Source organism: Panicum virgatum, chromosome 9K (assembly GCF_016808335.1).
Source record: "Panicum virgatum strain AP13 chromosome 9K, P.virgatum_v5, whole genome shotgun sequence".
NCBI lineage: Eukaryota > Viridiplantae > Streptophyta > Magnoliopsida > Poales > Poaceae > Panicum > Panicum virgatum.
Window position 1 is genome coordinate 337,021 of NC_053144.1, and position 18,536 is coordinate 355,556.

Genomic DNA, 18,536 nt, shown 5'->3' on the forward strand with positions numbered 1-18,536 from the left:
AATCGTGCAAAAATGCTCATGCTAGGACAGTTTTCTTTCTATTCATAGTATTTGGGTACCTAGATGCGTAGCAGCAGAATTGATAAATTGATAACATCACCCACGTGAATGGGGTTCAAGTTAAAAAATATATAAATCTTAAATTGCACATCCAAATCAAATTCCAATCACATCATCATATTTCTGGATAATATTTAAAAAATATCTTTTTTTATAATGCTAAAATGTTTTGACAACTAAGAGCAATTACCTACAATATATATATATATATATATATATATATATATATATATATATATATATATAGAAGAACAAATTCTTCGAACAAAACATTAAAAATGATGAACAAATAATAATAGTACACAGCAAATAACAAAAGAAAATGTAGGCACCTAACTTATCAATAGCAACCGTTGGTAAATATGGGTGAGCTGCATCATTTTAATAAACTTGTACCACGGTTTTAATTATAAAGGTTTCCAATGCAAACTCTCAAATCATTTATTTATGTCCCTAAACCATGTTAAGTGGTCCACCTAACATCCCAAACACGTCGTGCGAGCTTCTGACGCCAACATAGTATGTCACGTTGCAAACATATAAAAAACTTGTAATTAGTGTCATCCTTCACTTCTAGGTCCCTCAACGCCTCGCTCGCACTCCCATTTTTCCCCTTCCTCTCCTGCTCAGACAAGGACGAGTTGTCGAGCCGAGCTTGCTGGCCAAATCCGTCAGCTACCGGTCTTTCCCGTCTGATTCCTCTTGCAAGCATCCTTCCCACTTGCTCCTTCACCGCCAGCCCCACCATTTCGTCCGCTCCCCCAAAGTTTTCTTTCTTTATTTTAAAAATTTATCTAAGTTATGGATAAATAGGATATATTGGAAATATCATACCAAATTCAGAAGAAATTCAAATTATCTAAAAAAAATCATAGAATTTGACTTGAAATTATTTCTAATCTATTCAACATCATTAGTTCACAGATGAAGACAAGAATAAAATATTGTGAGTGCGGCGAAGGAGTCGCTATACAAAGAGCGTGTCAAAGGGCGCGGGTGCGAGCTCAGCGCAAAGAGGTCGAGCATGGCATCCGTGGCCGGCGTGGGGAGGGAAACTTGAGCACAGAGAGAGTTCGTCGGCCGGGGACCGGAAAGTCAAGCCACCAATGCCTCCCGACGCCCAGGACGCGCCCGGAAGCACCGGCCTCGCTGCGACGGCGGCCCCGGCGGTGGCGGCGACCAAGACGGACTACTTCCGCGTAGGCACTGTGAGAACCGCCCAATTTGATACTATTTTAAACGAATCGCCGGTCATTATCATCCAGATGAGAGTTAACACGTGTTTACCGGAGAGCGTGACACGTGTTATCCCTAATCTAGAGACACGAACAACCGACACGTCATTCATTCAAAATAATATCAAATCCGGTAGTCCCGGTATGTGCTCCAACATACGCCCAGGATCAGCATATGCACATACCGTTTACAATCGAATACATCGCCAAAAATTCACAAAGAGCAATTTTACACACTTAATATTACAAATTCAATATAGGTGGGTTTCAAACTTTACTTACAAGCCTTGGGCTCACGAAAGTCATATTAAACAGAAACATAAAGTTTATTGCATTTTCATGCTCTCACGAAACTCGATTACGATAAAGACTTACTAAAGTAATGACGCCTTGCTCAAGGACATCATTACAGCCACCACAACCTACTCTTCCCCCGCGTTTGGATCAGCGGGGTAGAAGTGGCCAAATACCACTTCTGGCTCACCTGCAACTAGGTTTAGAAAGCACCCTGAATACAAAAGGTACTCCGCAAGACTTACGCGATTAAATAAACAAGGATCATGCAATGACTCAAGTAAAAGCCTTAAGGTTAAGTAATTATTACATAAGCATTAGCTCTCTATACTATCACCTATCAAAATTGATTAATATTGCCCAAACCCCTAAACAATTTTAGTACATTAAGAGTATACAAAAATAATGAGGCACAGAGGTGCCATGAACCATCTCCATCATAACCGAAACTTTCTACGAAGAGTTCAACGGACAAAGAGCTTGCTCATAACCGAGAGCGCGGCAATTCGAATTGATTATAACCTTACAAGGGTGTACTACTTTACCCACACGATGCAAGGACCATGCGACTCACCCAACCCGCTAAAGTTGGATAAGAGGGTACTCGCGTCAACCGTTCCCAACATGGCTCGATCATTGAAATCTTCACACCTAGCTTACGCGTAGAGACTTAGTTTCCACCGGGGACATCTCTAAACTTTCCTACACATAGGTCCACCCGGGGACACCTCTAAGCATCTCTGCATAGCCCTTGGCCACGTATCTAGGACTGTACATCAATGATCAAGTCAAGGAAGGTAATTGGCTTATCCGTTCCATTATATTGGATATGTGGTAGCACGGAAATGTGCTCAAAGCCGACGTCATCCACGAACGGTCCTTAAACGATCCAAGCAGAATATGCCCATGTGACTCCATTCACTAGGCCCTACCATTCCGCTCGAATCTCGATACTACCAACCTCTTAACAAACCGACCGAACCAGTGCGATCAAGGGTAAACGGTAAATGTGATCCTCCAAACTGTTCCTGTCTAGCGAGCAATAGGAGTACTCTAAGCAGGGCTAAGCATCTAGTCAAGTTAAGTAATTAACTAACTAACTAGTGCCAAGAATACGGATAAACAAATCAAGGAAAGGTAATGCATGGAAGCAGGTACAAGAGTGCAATACATACATACTATATATAACCCAACATTACCCGGTGAGATAACTAACTAACTCAGATTAAATAGGAGTAAGGAATCATGCTTAGCTGCTTGCCTGGGTTAACTTCAGACTCGACCACGAACGGGATTCCGGGTTCAGGCTCCACGGACTCGGCGGGTTCCACGGGTTCAACCTCCGGCGGTTCGGTCACTAAAATGTATGAATGCGATGCAAGAATTAAGAAACGAACTTAACAACAAGCATAAATCAAGGAAACAATTTGAGCATGCAGAGGACAATGCAAAGAACTCATGAAAATTGGTTGTGCAGCAAAAGCATTTTCCTACAATTAAACATAAATATTTTTATTTTCAGCCACTCTAAACAAAGTAAATCAGAAGAGGAATGCAAACTAAACTAAACAAATCCAAGAAAATTATCTTAGATACTAGGTATGAAAACAAAGCTAACAAAACTAGTTTTGCTATTTTATCACTTTCCAGCAAGAAGTTCAAGAATAAACCATTTTCAGACAAAGTATAAGAAAACAAGCTAAAACTTTAATAAACAGCAAGGAAGCATGCGAACAAGTTGCACCACTGAAAACTACACCTCACAATGAGTCTAAAAAAATTTAATTTGATATTTTTCTAGCAATACACAAATAACCAAGCATTAAACTCACTTTTGCAAGATAAAACTATAGATAAATCTACATAAAAGTAACATGCACAACAATATTTTTCCTAAGTAGATCTCAGATAGAGGAATCCAACAAAATAAGTTTCAGAATTTTTGGAGCTATACATGAATTTCTATGGATTTTGCAAAATTGCAAAAATATAAACCCTAAGAAAACCCTAGCAAAATGCTAGGTGCACCCAGCCGGCCAGCACAGCAGCTGACAGCAGGGCCCACGGGCCAGCGGCCCACCCAGGCTGGGTCAAGGCTCAGCGCCCGCCTTGACCCGCCCAGGAGCGCGGCCACGGCGCGCCGTGGGCGCGGCCACCGCGCAGCCTGCGCGCGCGTGGCGCGACGCGGCGGCGCCGGCGGACGGCGGCGGCGCGAGGCGGGGCCGGAGCGGCCAGGGGGAGGCGCGCACGGGGAGAAGGAGGTGACGGCGAGCCTCACCGATGGGTTGGATGGCGGAGAACGGCGGTGGACGGGCGGCGCGACGGCGTCCAGCGGTGGTGGCGACGGGGCTCCGCCGGGGTGCCTGCACGACGAGGGAGGAGGGGATTTGAGGGCCGGAATCGGTCGCAGGGAGGTAGGAGATGCTCCCCGCGAGAGAAATCGAAGGGAGGCTCACCGGAGCGGGTGAATCGCGGCGGCGAGCGGCGGCGGAACGACTTGGGGCGGCGGTAACGGAGAGTCGGGCTAGGATTTGAGGTGGGGAACGGGGACCGGCCTCGACGCGGATAAGGAGAGGGGGCGAGGGAAGAGGGAAGGGGCGGCACGGGACACGACGATGGCCGGCACGTGGCCCGAGAATGGACGCCGGCGGCGACGACGCGTGCGTCCGCGGCGCCGAGCAGAACAGGGGAAGGAGAGGGTGGATGGGCTGACAGGTGGAGGCCGGCGGGGGATTTTCTTTTTCTTCTTTTTTTTTCTCAGGGCTGTGACAGGCACCTGCTCCGTCAGTGTGGGCCCCGTCGGGTAGCGACAGCAAGTCGACGCTGCTCTCCATCCTCGGCGGCCGAGGTCCTGGCATTCGGTCGCCTGCCTTGCCGCGGCTTGCAGCACCGTTCGGGGTTTGCAGCGCAGGACGACACGTGCTCCACCCGCACCTCGCCATGCGGGAGACGCTAGATCGTCTGCGACATCTGTGCCTGCCCCACGCCGTGCCACTGCCGAGGCCGTGATCGCCGAGCTGGGCCTCGCCGACACCGCCGTGGACGGTGTGTCCGGCAGCGTGTGCAAGTGCGTCAGCATCGGGCCGGCCTTCCCTCCCTACCTCTCTCTGCGCTGCAGCCACGTGCATGCATAGGCGACGAGGAGAACGGACGCAGGCGCCCGCCCGGTCAGTGCACAGGACTACAGGAGGGAGGCGGTGGGCTGGTGAGGAGCAGGAAGGGAGGTAGGTGACGAACCTATCTAGGAGCAAGGCAACAAGGAGCGAATGGGAATGGGAATGGGAGAAGATAAATATTTCGTTTTCGATAAAGAGAGAGCTTTACTAATTACTCAAATACAAAATTACAATCATAGCAATTAATTGCGGCTCAACACATGTCGGAGCTCGGTTGCGCCTTACCGCACTATGAAACAACCGCTTTGCGTGCTGTGCAAGCTCATGTGCTTCTGCTCTCTTTACATGATGAAAGCAATTGCTCTCTCTTCATCTTTGGGATCGGAGAAGATAAAGATAACATCATTTTTTTTAATGTGTTCCAGCATGGTGCTACGTGGCTTTGGATGCTCGCGTGGTGTGTGTTTGGGATCTAAGATGGACCCTGTAGCACGGTTTAGAGATTCAAATACACGTTTTCCATGTGTTAGAGACCTAAATGAACTAGGCGGGACAAATTTCGAGACCTGCGGTGTATTTTAATTTTTTTTTATTCTGAACCTATCCATTTTGTTTGTACTATTTAGATAAAACAATGTGTGTATGCATGCAATCAAATATAAAATGGTGACATCACAAAAATATTTGAAGTAAAAAAAATATAAGCCACGAACCGAGCATCCAAATTGCTCATAACAAGATCTTCAAAATAATAGCACACTTGACTATTTTTAGAAGAATTTTTGAAGTATATTTTTTCAAATTGAAGATGTTCTACGAGATATAGACACTTGGAACATATAAATTAGTGGAACAAAAAAAATATACCAAGAATAAATTGTACGAACTTATGAAAAAAATACACTCAGAATAAATTATACATACTCATAACAAAACAAATGTACATATAGAACTAATAATATGTACTCACAAAATAAAGAGATATATATATATATATATTTGGAATAAATTATATAAACTCTCAAAATATAGATGCACTTTAAACAAATTATATAACCTTAAGGAACAAAAATATATATACATGAAACTCAGAAAATAAAGATATATACACCTGAAATAAATTATATCAACTTATGGAACCAAAATTGTAGACCTAAAATAAATAAATGTGATAAGAAATACATCAACAAAGGGAGAAAAACATTAGATAGGAAATAAAGTGAGAACCAACTAAAACGAGAGACAAAGAAGAAGATAATGGAAAAAAAGAGACGTCAAGTATTAATGTATTTTTATCATTCTCACACTTAAATTACTGAAATAATGAAAATGAAAAATATGGGGATAGAAATAAATTATAAAAAAATCTGAATACACTATATAAACATTATATACTAACAATAGAACAATTACAAAAAGAAAGAATAGGAAACAATATGAAAAAGGAATACATTTTTCTAGCAGAGGAAAAATTATCTATAAAATAATTAGAAACAACATTAAAAATAAAAGTAGAAAGGAAAATAAATAAGAGAGAAGAACCCAAAGGAAGAAGAAGAAAAGAAAATAGAAGAGGAGCGACTGCAGGCCCAGCACGCATATGTTTAGAGGGAAAAAAAAGTATGCAGGCAGTAGAAGAAGAAGAAGAAAAAAGCTGAAAAAAGCATACAAAATACGTACAGAGACAGAGAGGAGCACGGAGCGCAGATGCCAGAGAGAAAAAAGAAGAGAAGCACAGGAGCGCATGCATGCACACACGAATAGAGCGTGGGCCGCCAACATCTGGTGTGAGAGAAAATAATATAAGCCGTCCAATTGGAAAAGTTAACTTTTCTAATTTACGCCTGGTTCAGGTCATGTGATCAGAATTTGTAACAGCGTGCGATGTATACTCGTGCCGCTATGGTGCCTAGTTTGGCAGCGATTCAAAACAGCCCCTTGTAAACTATACTCCAGTGAAGATGGCACGCACGAACTGCACAGGAATGAATGAGAAAAGGAAAACAAATAAAAACAACATAGCCCTATCAAAACAGTAAGCAAGAATGCATTATTAATTGCACAGCATGCTAACACTGTTATATTTATTTACAAAAAAGAGTAGCTAGAGAGCATAAACAATAACAGCAAGGCTTATAATTTAGGGTTTATATTAGTGCCACGTCAATTACAACCTACTTAACAGCCAACTCGTATATAATAGTTCATTGCTGATATAGGTTCCATCATTAAAATAGGGCTCACCTCATCCCCTCGTACATTATCTTGGAATCTGTCTCCGCTAGTTGCAAACTTGCAGCTTATTTTTCCTCTCTATCTTAGTATTAATGTAATGTGGCACATCATACAACCTGCTTACGTGGTTTTATAATATTTACTCTAGAGGGCAAGCTAGACAAGAGGCGGCTATACCAGGTGCTCTGCATGCCATCGCCGTCGATGCATGCAAAACCCAAGCAATTATAATATACTTGAGCTAGCTATACCAACTTGGCTTCATTAAAAAGGCTAAGCTAGCTAATACTACGTACTAAGTACTAGTCATCGATCCAGCGTGTTAGAGCACGTGCTGTTTGTATAGAGTCAGGTGATTGCTAGGTAGAGTAGTACTAGCTAGCAAGACTGAACGTTGACCAAAAAGGCAGGCAAGGGTCCAATATAATGCAACCCACAAGTAGATGGAATGATGACTGCCTAACCACCTTTATTTACGCTCAGATGCAATGGACACATGTTGATGGTTACCTGGCGGCTTAGCTTACTTGTCAAACCCTGCGTGCCTTGGATCTTCCCTTTTTTTTTATATATATAGGATATATCGATCGATGGGCGTCAGCTACGCACTGCAGGTGCAATGCATCTCGATGGTCGTCAGACCATTTACTGTATAGCTATCTAGATACTAGATAGTGATCTGATACCCCTCTTTTCTTTACATAGTCGCGCATGGTGACATTCACTCACGTGCGCCTTTCACTGTTTATCGATCATCTCGTATCATATATAATCTATTAATCTCACTTATTAGACATGCTAGCTATTGGCCTATTGCCATGTATATCATCCCCCCTTTATTTTTATTGCCATATCATAATTTCGTATGTACTGATTAATTAATAACAACAAGGTGGAAATATGCAGACCATAAATCTTGCAACTACGCAATTTATGGACCTCAAATTCAGATTAGAGTAACTTGAAAATAATATGATTGACACAGCTCTTTCATTAAGAAAATATCTCATATAAAAAAAGAAATGAGGTAGAATTTGTTTTGGATTTATGGGTTATACAGAAGAAAAATAAGAAAACCAGAGATTATGTTGAATTTCAAGTATTTAGTTTCACCAATAACAGAGGTTATGTGGAATTACATTATTACATAGAAATAAATAAAGTTTTTTAGTTGAACAAAGACTTTTGGATCAACAGTCAGTTGGATGTTGGTTTCATTATTACTAGTAGGGAACCAGCTAGCGGGCCTAATTAAACGAAACAATTAGAAGCAAATACAAATAAATAATAATTTTCTGGCTCCGGCGGGCGAGCACTAGTATTCTATCTATAAAAGGAGGGGTGATCGAGCATGTATGGTGAGCGCATGAGCAGCCAGATGAGCATGAGCTCCGGCGGGTCTCCGCCGGCTGTGCAGGTGCAGCTCAGCACCGGCATCGTCGGGTTCCTCGCCCGGCGTGCCATGTCGTCGACGCAGAGGTCCATGTCTTGTTCCCAGCAACAGGAGCGTCCCCTGGACTCGCCCGGCTCCTCCTCCTCCTCCGTCGGCTCGGCGCCGTGGAGCAGTACTAGTGCCACCGCCCTTGAAGTTGAGCTTGAGCAGCGGCCACCGGAGTCGGAGGAGGAGCGAGCCGTGTACCGCGGGGTGCGCAAGCGGCCGTGGGGCAAGTTCGCGGCGGAGATCCGGGACTCGACGCGCAACGGCGTGCGCGTGTGGCTGGGCACCTTCGACAGCGCGGAGGCTGCGGCGCTGGCGTACGACCAGGCGGCGTTCGCCATGCGGGGCGCGGCGGCGGTGCTCAACTTCCCCGTGGAGCGGGTCCGGCAGTCGCTGGAGGGGATGGGCATGCTGGAGGCGTGCGGCGGTGGGGGGTCGCCCTCGCCGGTGGTGGCGCTGAAGCGGCGGCATTCCAATTCGATGCGGGTGCGGCAGCCGGCGAGGCGCAGGGGCAGGAGCAGAGGCGAGGTGATGGAGCTGGAGGACCTGGGAACAGAGTACCTGGAGGCGCTGCTGGGCGCCACCGCCGCAGAGGAGCAGACGGAGACCAGCAGCTGGTGCCGGAGCCACCACTCTGTCTGATGCTGCTCTGACGATTGGCACCCAACTAAACACGTTTTGATTTGATTGTTCTTCGCCATTACAGACACTAGTATCTAGATTGAGAAATGATGACGAAAATGAACAGAAGCAAGTTTGATTTGATATCCTCGACTAGTCGTGCGTGGTCATTCATTCAGAATATTTTCATGTAACGTGAGTGATAGATAGGTCCATGGACCCTGCTGACTAGACTTGCGCAAAGAAACAACCATCTATCCTGCCTGCTGCATTCCTGGAATTGCTGAACATTTTCATGAGTGACCGAATCCACATCCACACAACACAAGACCATTCCATCCCCTGCCGGGATCACCATCTATCTACTCCTAACTCCTATATTTTCTACCCAAATACAGCAAGTACTTGGCTCCTACAGGAAAGCACAGCGTGCTGCCACCATCTACCAACATTCCCAGAAACTGACATAATACTAGCAAGCTGGACCAAATGCCATGACATGCATACCAGTATGTTTGTTTTACACTACAAGGATGGAAGCGAGTTACTCCTCGGCCTGGTCAGCTTCTGCCAACTGGTTGCCCTCCTCCTCTCTCGCTCACGCTTAATTGCTTCAGTTCCCTCAGTGCCACTGCAACAAGCTAACCACACACGCACATATATATATAAACAGCTAGTTTTGCATATCCACTCAAATCCATGACAATATAGGGGCCCAAGTCAAATTCTTACCCTATTGGAAGGAAGCTCCGATCCATATTCTAGTCTCGGACGCCTCAGAGACTCGGCATCCGGGTTCTGCGAGTAGGCTGCAGTGCTCCCCTGGCCCTGGGCAGTAGATGGCAGCAGATTACCATTACCTGAGCATTGCTCTCGCACATGACTAGTACTAGTAGCGGCGGCATTGTGATCCTTGTTTGAGAACTGAGTAGCTGCCGCTCGAGCCCCGGCTATGGCTGCGGTAACACTCGGGGACTTTTGTAGCGCGGACTTGGGAGCATCAATGAATGTGAGGGATCCTGGCTTGAGAGAGAAGCCATCTCTTGGATCAGGAAGAGGGAACTTGACGGGCAGCGGACCTTGAATGGGTGTAAGGCCCCTCACAGCCCCATCATAAATCTGTTACATGACATTCCTTCCAGAGTTATGGAGAAATTATATAGCAGGGACTAGCTGTTTGTGCACGCTGACCAGAACTGAGCTTACCCTTCTTTCTAAATTGTAGACACCCTGGTAACCACGCATCTCGAAGGGAACCACCAGCTTCTGCATGGGTCCATGTATCATACGTACTGAGTTGTTGCTACAGTAGCTAGTAGATGCAAGTGGGTACCCAATAGGATTTCTTTGTCGGCTAATTAATTACGATGGCATACCACTTTAATTCATTTCTCCTCCAAAATTAATTAGGTAGGATAACATTTAGTTTCAATTTATTAACTTTTTAGGTAGACCTGATAACCTAAGATAAATATAACTTGCATCCTAGTGTCAGGAAGACAAAGTGAGCAAGTCACTCACCTGTGGATTCTCACAAAGCCAGCAAAAGTCAGTCCGCCCTTCAAGTCTCACCTGCATCAGCATTTGAGAAGACAGATCGATGTTGGTTGGGAAAATTGGATCTATACCATTAAAAGGTTCAAAGTTTAGAAAAATACATTGAAAGTTCGAAGTATAGAAAACTACCACCCAAAAAGTGTTCCGTTGTTGATTTCTAGCATTGGCGTTAGCTGCTCCGTTAGCTGCTGATTAAAAAAAAGAAAATCACAAAACCCACCCCCAACCCACGCACGCAGCCCACCCCAGGCCCAAAGCAGGCAGACACGCATCCCCTAGAGGAACACACGCACGCCCAGGGAGGAGCGCGACCACCAAGCTGGCGGCGGCGTGCCTCCCAGCGGCGCGCGCCCCCGGCACAGCAGCTCCGCAGGCTCTCCTTTCCCTCTTGTTTTCTGCTGTTCATCTCCTTCTCGTGCTTTGTCTAAACTCTACCTTTTTTTTTGAAAATATAAACCCTAGATTTTAAGGATTCTGTAGTGCTGGGATAAGGAATCGTGGATTTGAGTAGGGATGGATGCTACTGAAGTTCCAGAAGGGTAATCCCCTCTCACCCGCTTTGGATTCTTCGAATTTGTAATTATTTTGCTGGTATTTATATCTGTTCCATATGTTTGTGGCTTGCATATTGTAGGATTGATCCAAAGAATGCTTGTAAAATAGAGGTCAATGCCAACTCATACTTCAGCACTAGAGATGGTAAGAAGGTGTACAATCGGGGTCGGATCATAAGATGGATTGTTGATTCGGAACAATATGCAGTCATTGATCTCGAGAAGGATATTATTAGAGAAGGATATTTCTGGGACAACAACCAAAGGGCAAATTTCTGGGTTGTAACAGGGCCCCATTTGACATGCAAGTTAACTTCAGATGGTCAGCTTCTTAACTTGCAATGTAGATGAGCCAACTGGAGTAGACGAAGAGTGGAGGTACTTCAACAATGTAGATTCTGCTATTCATGATGCACAGCCAGTAGAAAATATTGAAGAAGAGTTGCAGAAAAGGAAGAGGACAAGGATTATTCCAGAATTTGATACTGAATGTGTTCCTGATAATGAGGCTGCTATGGTAGATGATTACAATGTTCCTCACACAATTCATGATAAAGAGAATCCAGTCATTAAGGAAGGAGACACGTTTGGAGATAAGGAAGAGTTTATCTCGACTATGAGAACATATGCCATAAAGAATGAGTTTGAGACTAGGGTTGAACATAGTGACAGAGAAAGATACAGGGCAAGATGTGGAGATGAAAACTGCGGTTGCAGAGTTTTTGCAAAGAAACTTCATGGTGGCAACACATTCATGGTGGTCAAACTCTCAAAATTGACTGATCACACTTGTTCTTCATGGTACTTGGGAGGAGAGCTTCACAATGTTATGGAGATTCAAAGCAGCTCTAGAAGAAACTTGCCCAGGAAGCATTGTTGAGATTGATTGCAAGAAGATCAATGAAAAAATGCACTTTTCAAGAATGTTTGTGTGCATTAAAGCATGTGTTGATGGTTTTTTGTCTGGATGCAGACCATATCTTGGCATTGATTCTACTCACTTGACTGGAAAGTATAATGGGTAATTAGCTACAGCAACTGCCATTGATGGACATAACAGGATGTATCCAGTTGCATATGGGATTTTTGGGAAGGAAACAAATGCCAATTGGGCCTGGTTCATGGGCAACCTGAAGAAAGCAATTGGCACTTTACCACCTGGGTTAACAATCCACACTGATGCTTGTAAAGGATTAGCATATGCTGTCAATAAAGTATTCAAAGGTGAGGTAGAGCACCGTGAGTGTTTTAGACACCTGATGGCTAATTTTAGAACAAAGTACAAAGGTGAGGTGCTGAAGTACATGTGGCCTTGTGCATGGGCATGTACAACTCGTAGGCATGATGCATTGATGGAGAAAATTGCAACTTCTTGTCCTAAAGCAATAGCCTTTCTAAACAATCATCACAAGCTGATATGGAGCAGATCTAAATTCTCCAAATAATGCAAAGTTGATTATGTTAACAATAACATATCAGAATGCTTCAACAATTGGATTAAGGATTACAAAGACCTTCCGGTGGTTGATCTCATGGATAAGATTAGAGAGAAAATAATGGAGAAGATCTACACATGGCAAGAGATAGCCAATAAACTTCAAGGGCGCATCCTTCCTAGCGTGATACATGAGTTGAACATGAAGAGCCGAGGGTTGCACTATGATATCAAGAAAAGTGGCCCAGTGTCAGCTGAAATATCAGGAACAACAAATGAAGGGAAGACTTGGAGGTATGGAGTTGACCTTGCAAAAAGAGAATGTGGCTGTGGACAATGGGAGGTGTCAGGAAAGCCATGTACTCATGCCATATACTTATTTGGAAAAGTTAGACAACTAAACATTGAGGACTTTGTGCATGACTACTATTCAGTGGAGAGATTCAAGGTGGCTTATCAATTTCAGATTACTCCAATGAATGACAAGTCTGAATGGCCAAAGGTTGATTTAGGATTTGAAATGATTCCCCCGCCATTGCAAAGGGCTGCTGGGAGACCAAGAAAACAAAGAATCAAGGCTAGTGGAGAGCCAGGAAAAAGAGGACCATATCAATGCAAAAGGTGCTTTCAGTTTGGACATATAGAGAAAAGTTGTAACGCTACTCAAGCTGAATTAGAGCAAGAGCTTCCACCACCTCGTCCAAAAAAAGGGAAAAAGCCAAGGTAAATGCAGTAATATCTTCCTTTCTTATATATGCTGCAATACTCAGAAACACGGACACGGCAGGTTACGTGCGCATCCCGTGTCGGATACGTATCCGATACGGATACGGCCGGGATACGGCAGGGATACGTATCCACGGCGTGTCCGCGTATCCCTGCTTATTTGGGCCGGAAACTAACGAATGGATACGTCTCGGCCCAGTTCGGATACGGCCCAGCCCAACTTACCACCATCCCATTCTCTTTTGACCTGCTCCCGACCCCCTCCCACGCGCAGAGTCCGCAAGCTGCCGCCGCCCGCACGCGGCGTCCAGGTCCCCGACTCCCCCACGCGGCGTCCAGATCCGCCGCCCGCCGGCAACCAGCCTCCGCCCTCGCCGGCGACGAGGAGCGCCCCCGCGACGGCGACGAGGAGCGCCCCCGCGACGGCGACGAGCCCCCGCGTCCCGCGACGGCGATGAAGAGCTGCGCCCGCGACCCTTCGAGATCCAGCAACGGCGAGCCCTGGCCGGCTGTCCGCCCGAGGAGTGGAACTGTGGAAGACGCGCATGCCTGATGTCTTGGCGCGCGACAACAGCGTTGCGTCCACCGCGGCGGCCGGATGGTTAGGGGCGCGGCAGCAGCAGCACCTCCTCTGCCGACCAGGTAGCTTGCCGGCTCCCTTTCCCAGTTTCCCTCTCCCTTTCCTTTCCAATTTCTATAAATCCCTCTTTCCCCGTAGACAGTAGATGAGTAGATAGTAGATTAATACAATCATGCCTTTGCTTTTCTTTTCCGGTAGATGCCTTCATGGAGGACAACAAGCTCAAGCAGTGGTAGTGCTAGTATAGGATCTGCATCCTCAACACCTACTGATATTAGAGCTCCCCTGTGGGATCATGTCACAATATTGGAAAAGGCAAAATCAGGTGGAGGCAATACTTTATAGAAATGCAATTAGTCAATTACTGTCCAATGAGCAAAGCCACTAGCTATACTAGAGTTGAGGCTCACTTGCTGAAATTGAAAAACAGAGGAATTGCTCACTGATATGCTGCTAATATATTTCACATGCACTATATTAATAGTTGGTTTTTGTGTGCAAATTCTGGACTTGGAGGAGAAGGAGAACTCGAGAATGGACAATTGGACATCACAATTGGAGAATGGAGATGCTTCCGGTCTTTGCTTTGGCTGGTAACTGCTATTGCAAGGTAATTTACTACTTTCACAAATTTAATATGTGCCATTATTTATTTATTTTAAAAAATAGTAAAACGTATCCGCATATCGGGTTGTTTAGGAAATTGCCGTATCCGCGTATCCGTATCCTTCCGATACCGATACACGTATCCGTATCCGTATCCGTGCTGCATAGCTGCAATATGTTCCTTCACTAACTAATTCAATGTGTCCTTTGCAGGAAAAACAAATCTGAAGCTGTTGAAACTTGCACAACGAAACCTGAGACAACCAAAACAGTTGTTGAATCCTCTCCAATGCCTCGTTCAAGCCCAGGTGTAACAACTAGAAGGATGTCTTCTCTCTCTCCAACTAGCCCTGGTGTAACAACACGAAAAATGGCTGCTATCTCACCTGGAGGGATCAATCGTAGGCTCATCATTGAGTAGATAAATGGGAAAATTGGATCATCACTGAGTTATTAAGCAAAATGCATATAGCTAGCCACGCGACAGGATCTGATCTGGGAACATACGTATAATTCTTGTTTGCTGGGACATACTACTGTATAATTCTTTTGTTGAAATGTCATTCTTGTTTATTATACATACATATAATAGAGTTATATTCCCTGTCAAACGATATACTATACATGCATGCATATTAGTACTAGATAGTTAGTATATATACATTACATATATACCCGGCCGGCCGGCACAAATTAAAATCAAGAAAGAGAATTAATTATAATACGTACCACCAGGGATGCCTGCAGGTACTCCAGCTTGGCCTTCTCCAGGCCCATGGAGACACGATCGGCTTTGTAGATGCGGAGCTGCGTGCCGCATATATATATATATATATAGATATAGATATAGATATCGTGCAGCAGCAACAACAATAATTAATCTACTAGTACTTACTGCTGGAGATGATCTGATGCCGCAGCACAGCGCAAAGATAATGTTAGGCTCTGAACTCTTGAGTCCATACACTTCCCTCGCTGTTCTTCCACATCCACATCGCATTTCCACAATTCCTGCACTTGGTCTTTCCTTGTTATATACTATATATATACTTATGTTAATTAATACGTACATTTAATTTGCAGATAAGTAGCTAGCTAGCTAGATTAATAATTTGCAAATGCATGCATGTAATCGACGATCACTCACTTGCTTCACACTTGACGGCTGCCTCAAGATGAAATTCTCGATCACCTAGCAGGTTGCAACCCACATCATATCCAACTCCACCCAAAATTAACATATTTAGATATCCAATCCCACCTAACCCAATTAGTTAATTTCTCAACTCTAACCAACACGCCCCATTATAAGCGGGTAACCCATAAAAACTCATGGGTTCTACTATGCAGAGAAATTTAGTGGTTCTACACTTAATATGGGGACCACATATATGTCTAGCCACACTACTTTGCATAGAGTATCTGTCAGTCATATTGACTCATCTCTAAAAATTTCAGTCAATTTCGATAAAATTTTATAGTATGAACACGAGATTTTAATTCTAGGGTCCGGCTCTTAATGTGGAGCCCACGTGTACTTCTAGCCACGCTGCTTTGCACAGAGTAGCTGCCAGTCGAACTGAATCATCTCCAACAAAGTTCAGTCAATTTCGATAAAAATTTATAGTGTGAACGCGAGATTTTAATTCCAGGGTCCGGCTCTTCATGTGGGGCCCACAGATAGTTCTAGCCACACTGCTTTGCACAAAATAGCTGCCAGTCGTACTGAGTTATCTCCAACAAAATTCGGTCAATTTCGATAAAATTTTCTGATATAAACACGTAGTTTTAATTTCAGAGTCCAGCTCTCATGTGGAGCCCACATTTATATATAGTTATATTATTTTGTAAAAAGTATTCATTTCAACCCACCCCAACCCGCATCAACCCGCATTTATATAGAACCTGCCCCGACCCACCTCATTAACTAATACAACTCATTTTAACTCATCCAAACACACTCCATTCAAAACCCACGCCATAAAACCCATTTCAACCCGGCTATCGGCGACCCGCGAGGACCGGAGCAGCCTGATGAAGATGCAGAGCAGGCACTTGACGATCCTCTCCGACAGCTTGTTGCCGGCCGCCTTTGGTGTTGGTGCTGGTGCTGGGTGTCGTCGTCCCTCCATCGAATGCCTGATGCTTCTTATTGGAACAAATTTGGGGCTGCTGCTGCTCATCGGCATGGCTGCTTCTTTGGGCGGCGGCGGGGTGGTCTTGATCATGGCCATGTCCATGGCCTGGCTGATGAAGAACATGGACTTGATCTCCGGCGGCGCTGCTGCTGCTGCTCTGCTGCCTCCTCCTCCCTGCCTCATGGCCTGGATCTGGCCCTCGAGCCTGGCGATCTCTTCCTCGGCGAGCAGCTCCTTGGCCTTGGTTGGGATGAAGGCCGGGATGGTGAGGAGGGCGGAGCGCGCGGAGCTGGGCTGCAGAGCTCGCTCCAGGATTTGGTGCACCGTCTCCTCGTTGCACAGCTGCTGCTTCAGCTCGGCGACCTCCTGCTCCAGAGCTTGCCGCCGGCGCTGCTGCATCATGGCGCTGCCCCGAGTCCGCTGAGACTGCAACAGCCGCCCGCCCAGATTATTATTATTATTATTGCGAAAATTAATTAACTATTCCTTCTTCTTATATATTTTAAAAAAATTAATTAATACTAGCTACTACTAGTATTTATATATATGTACACTAGTGATTAATAATTAGTAATGCACTCACCACAGGCGTCGGACGGTGGTCGGCGGCGACGGACGACGAGTCATCAGACGGCAAGTTATGATGATGGCCCTGCTGCGACACCCGGGCCACCACGTACTCCATTAACGTAACGCTCGGATGGAGGAGGAGGAGGATTCAGCATGCGGCTGCAGCAGGCCAGGGGAGGATCGGAGGAGGCAGGTTACATTATATTGTTGGGGGATCCATCGGGCGATGATCGAACAACTGATGAACAAGCTAGCAGCTGTAGTGAAGAAAGAAATAGTATTTGGTTGGGAGGGAGCTGTCGGCCGGCGGTGTTGGTACCTGCCTTGCAAATTTGCAATGCATTCGTGTCGTGAATCCAGCCATGGCAGCAGAGGCAGATCCATCGAGTAACCGTTACGCACGTTAGGTTGGTTCTAATAGTTGTTTGCTTCACCTTCACACCCAACCCAACGCAAGGAGAGGAGAGGAGAGATCATCATATCCAGGAAGAAAGAGGGTCCGCCTACCGCCACCACTACTACCAAAGAGCGAGCGAGCGACCAACCACTCAAAACTGAAAAGTGTAGCTGCTGCTGCTGCTTTTGAGTTGAGTTTTGTCTTGCCTTGTAATCTAATCTAGACAATTACACGCTGCTAGTGCTAGCTAACCCAATAAAGGAAATGCATGCTCTACCAGTACCAGCCATGCCATCATATGGAGTATATATCTTGTTGAGTGCAACCCAAGGAGTGGAGTGGAGCTAGCTAAAAGCGCGGCAATCAACTACTTATCACTTGAAGAAAACTGCTAATAGCTTTCCATCATCCCACCCCAGTTAACACACCACACTGATGTGGTGAAATAAAGAAAGAGACAAGGACAGCGCCATCAATAAAACAAAAGGATCGGATGATGTATGACTTTTAATTTTATTGCTCGCTGCTGCATCCTCAAATATAAAATGTGACGGAACCGCCAAATTAAAACTCTAATTAAGCGTAATGGCCGTCATTTGAACACATCGGGCACATTAGCTTAACGGCTTAATTTGGCGATCCTTTCTCAACCCACGCCCGATCGAAACAACACCGGTAGTCCCACGCGAAGGTGGGCGCAGATGGTACAAGCACAACCCATATTTGAAAATATACAAGAGTGACATACGATAACAACAAGGAATTTTACAAACCGAGTTCGAAATACATAATATTATACGAGTGTAGCTGCCTTTTATACAAAGTTTGATAAACATAAAATCTGCCCACTACAATACATAAGATCGACAAAGAATTTCACACTCAGCCCATGAGTGTGCAATTCCAACACTCCAAAGCTACGCGCCTGGGTCCTCGACGTTCCACACATCCGCATCCAATCGAACGAACTTGGC

General features: G+C 45.1%; 3 protein-coding genes and 1 pseudogene across 5 annotated transcripts; 2 read left to right on the forward strand and 2 right to left on the reverse strand.

The window, feature by feature from the left end:
• The first annotated feature begins 8,314 nt into the window (after nucleotides 1-8,314).
• Nucleotides 8,315-9,145, forward strand: LOC120649011 (ethylene-response factor C3-like). The gene has a single exon (XM_039925675.1). It carries the CDS (start codon nucleotides 8,319-8,321, stop codon nucleotides 9,018-9,020), a length of 702 nt encoding a protein of 233 aa, XP_039781609.1. The 5' UTR covers nucleotides 8,315-8,318; the 3' UTR covers nucleotides 9,021-9,145.
• Nucleotides 9,146-9,242: 97 nt separating this feature from the next.
• LOC120649012 lies at nucleotides 9,243-12,723 on the reverse strand. 3 transcript variants are annotated; one of them, XM_039925677.1, is made up of 5 exons: nucleotides 10,658-12,723; nucleotides 10,521-10,572; nucleotides 10,206-10,265; nucleotides 9,732-10,118; nucleotides 9,243-9,640 (listed from the first exon to the last, which is right to left on the reverse strand). In XM_039925677.1, coding segments are annotated over exons 1-5 (582 nt in total). In that variant the 5' UTR covers nucleotides 10,660-12,723; the 3' UTR covers nucleotides 9,243-9,559. The 3 variants fall into 3 exon arrangements, with proteins under 3 accessions (XP_039781611.1, XP_039781612.1, XP_039781610.1); XM_039925678.1 differs by having other exon boundaries at nucleotides 9,243-9,630; nucleotides 10,521-12,723; XM_039925676.1 differs by having other exon boundaries at nucleotides 10,521-12,723.
• On the forward strand, nucleotides 12,721-14,915 carry LOC120649010. Its single transcript, XM_039925674.1, has 2 exons — nucleotides 12,721-13,268; nucleotides 14,671-14,915. Exons 1-2 carry the CDS (start codon nucleotides 12,748-12,750, stop codon nucleotides 14,876-14,878), a joined length of 729 nt encoding a protein of 242 aa, XP_039781608.1. The 5' UTR covers nucleotides 12,721-12,747; the 3' UTR covers nucleotides 14,879-14,915.
• Nucleotides 14,916-14,944: 29 nt separating this feature from the next.
• LOC120648926 lies at nucleotides 14,945-17,664 on the reverse strand (annotated as a pseudogene).
• Between the last annotated feature and the right edge of the window lie 872 nt (nucleotides 17,665-18,536).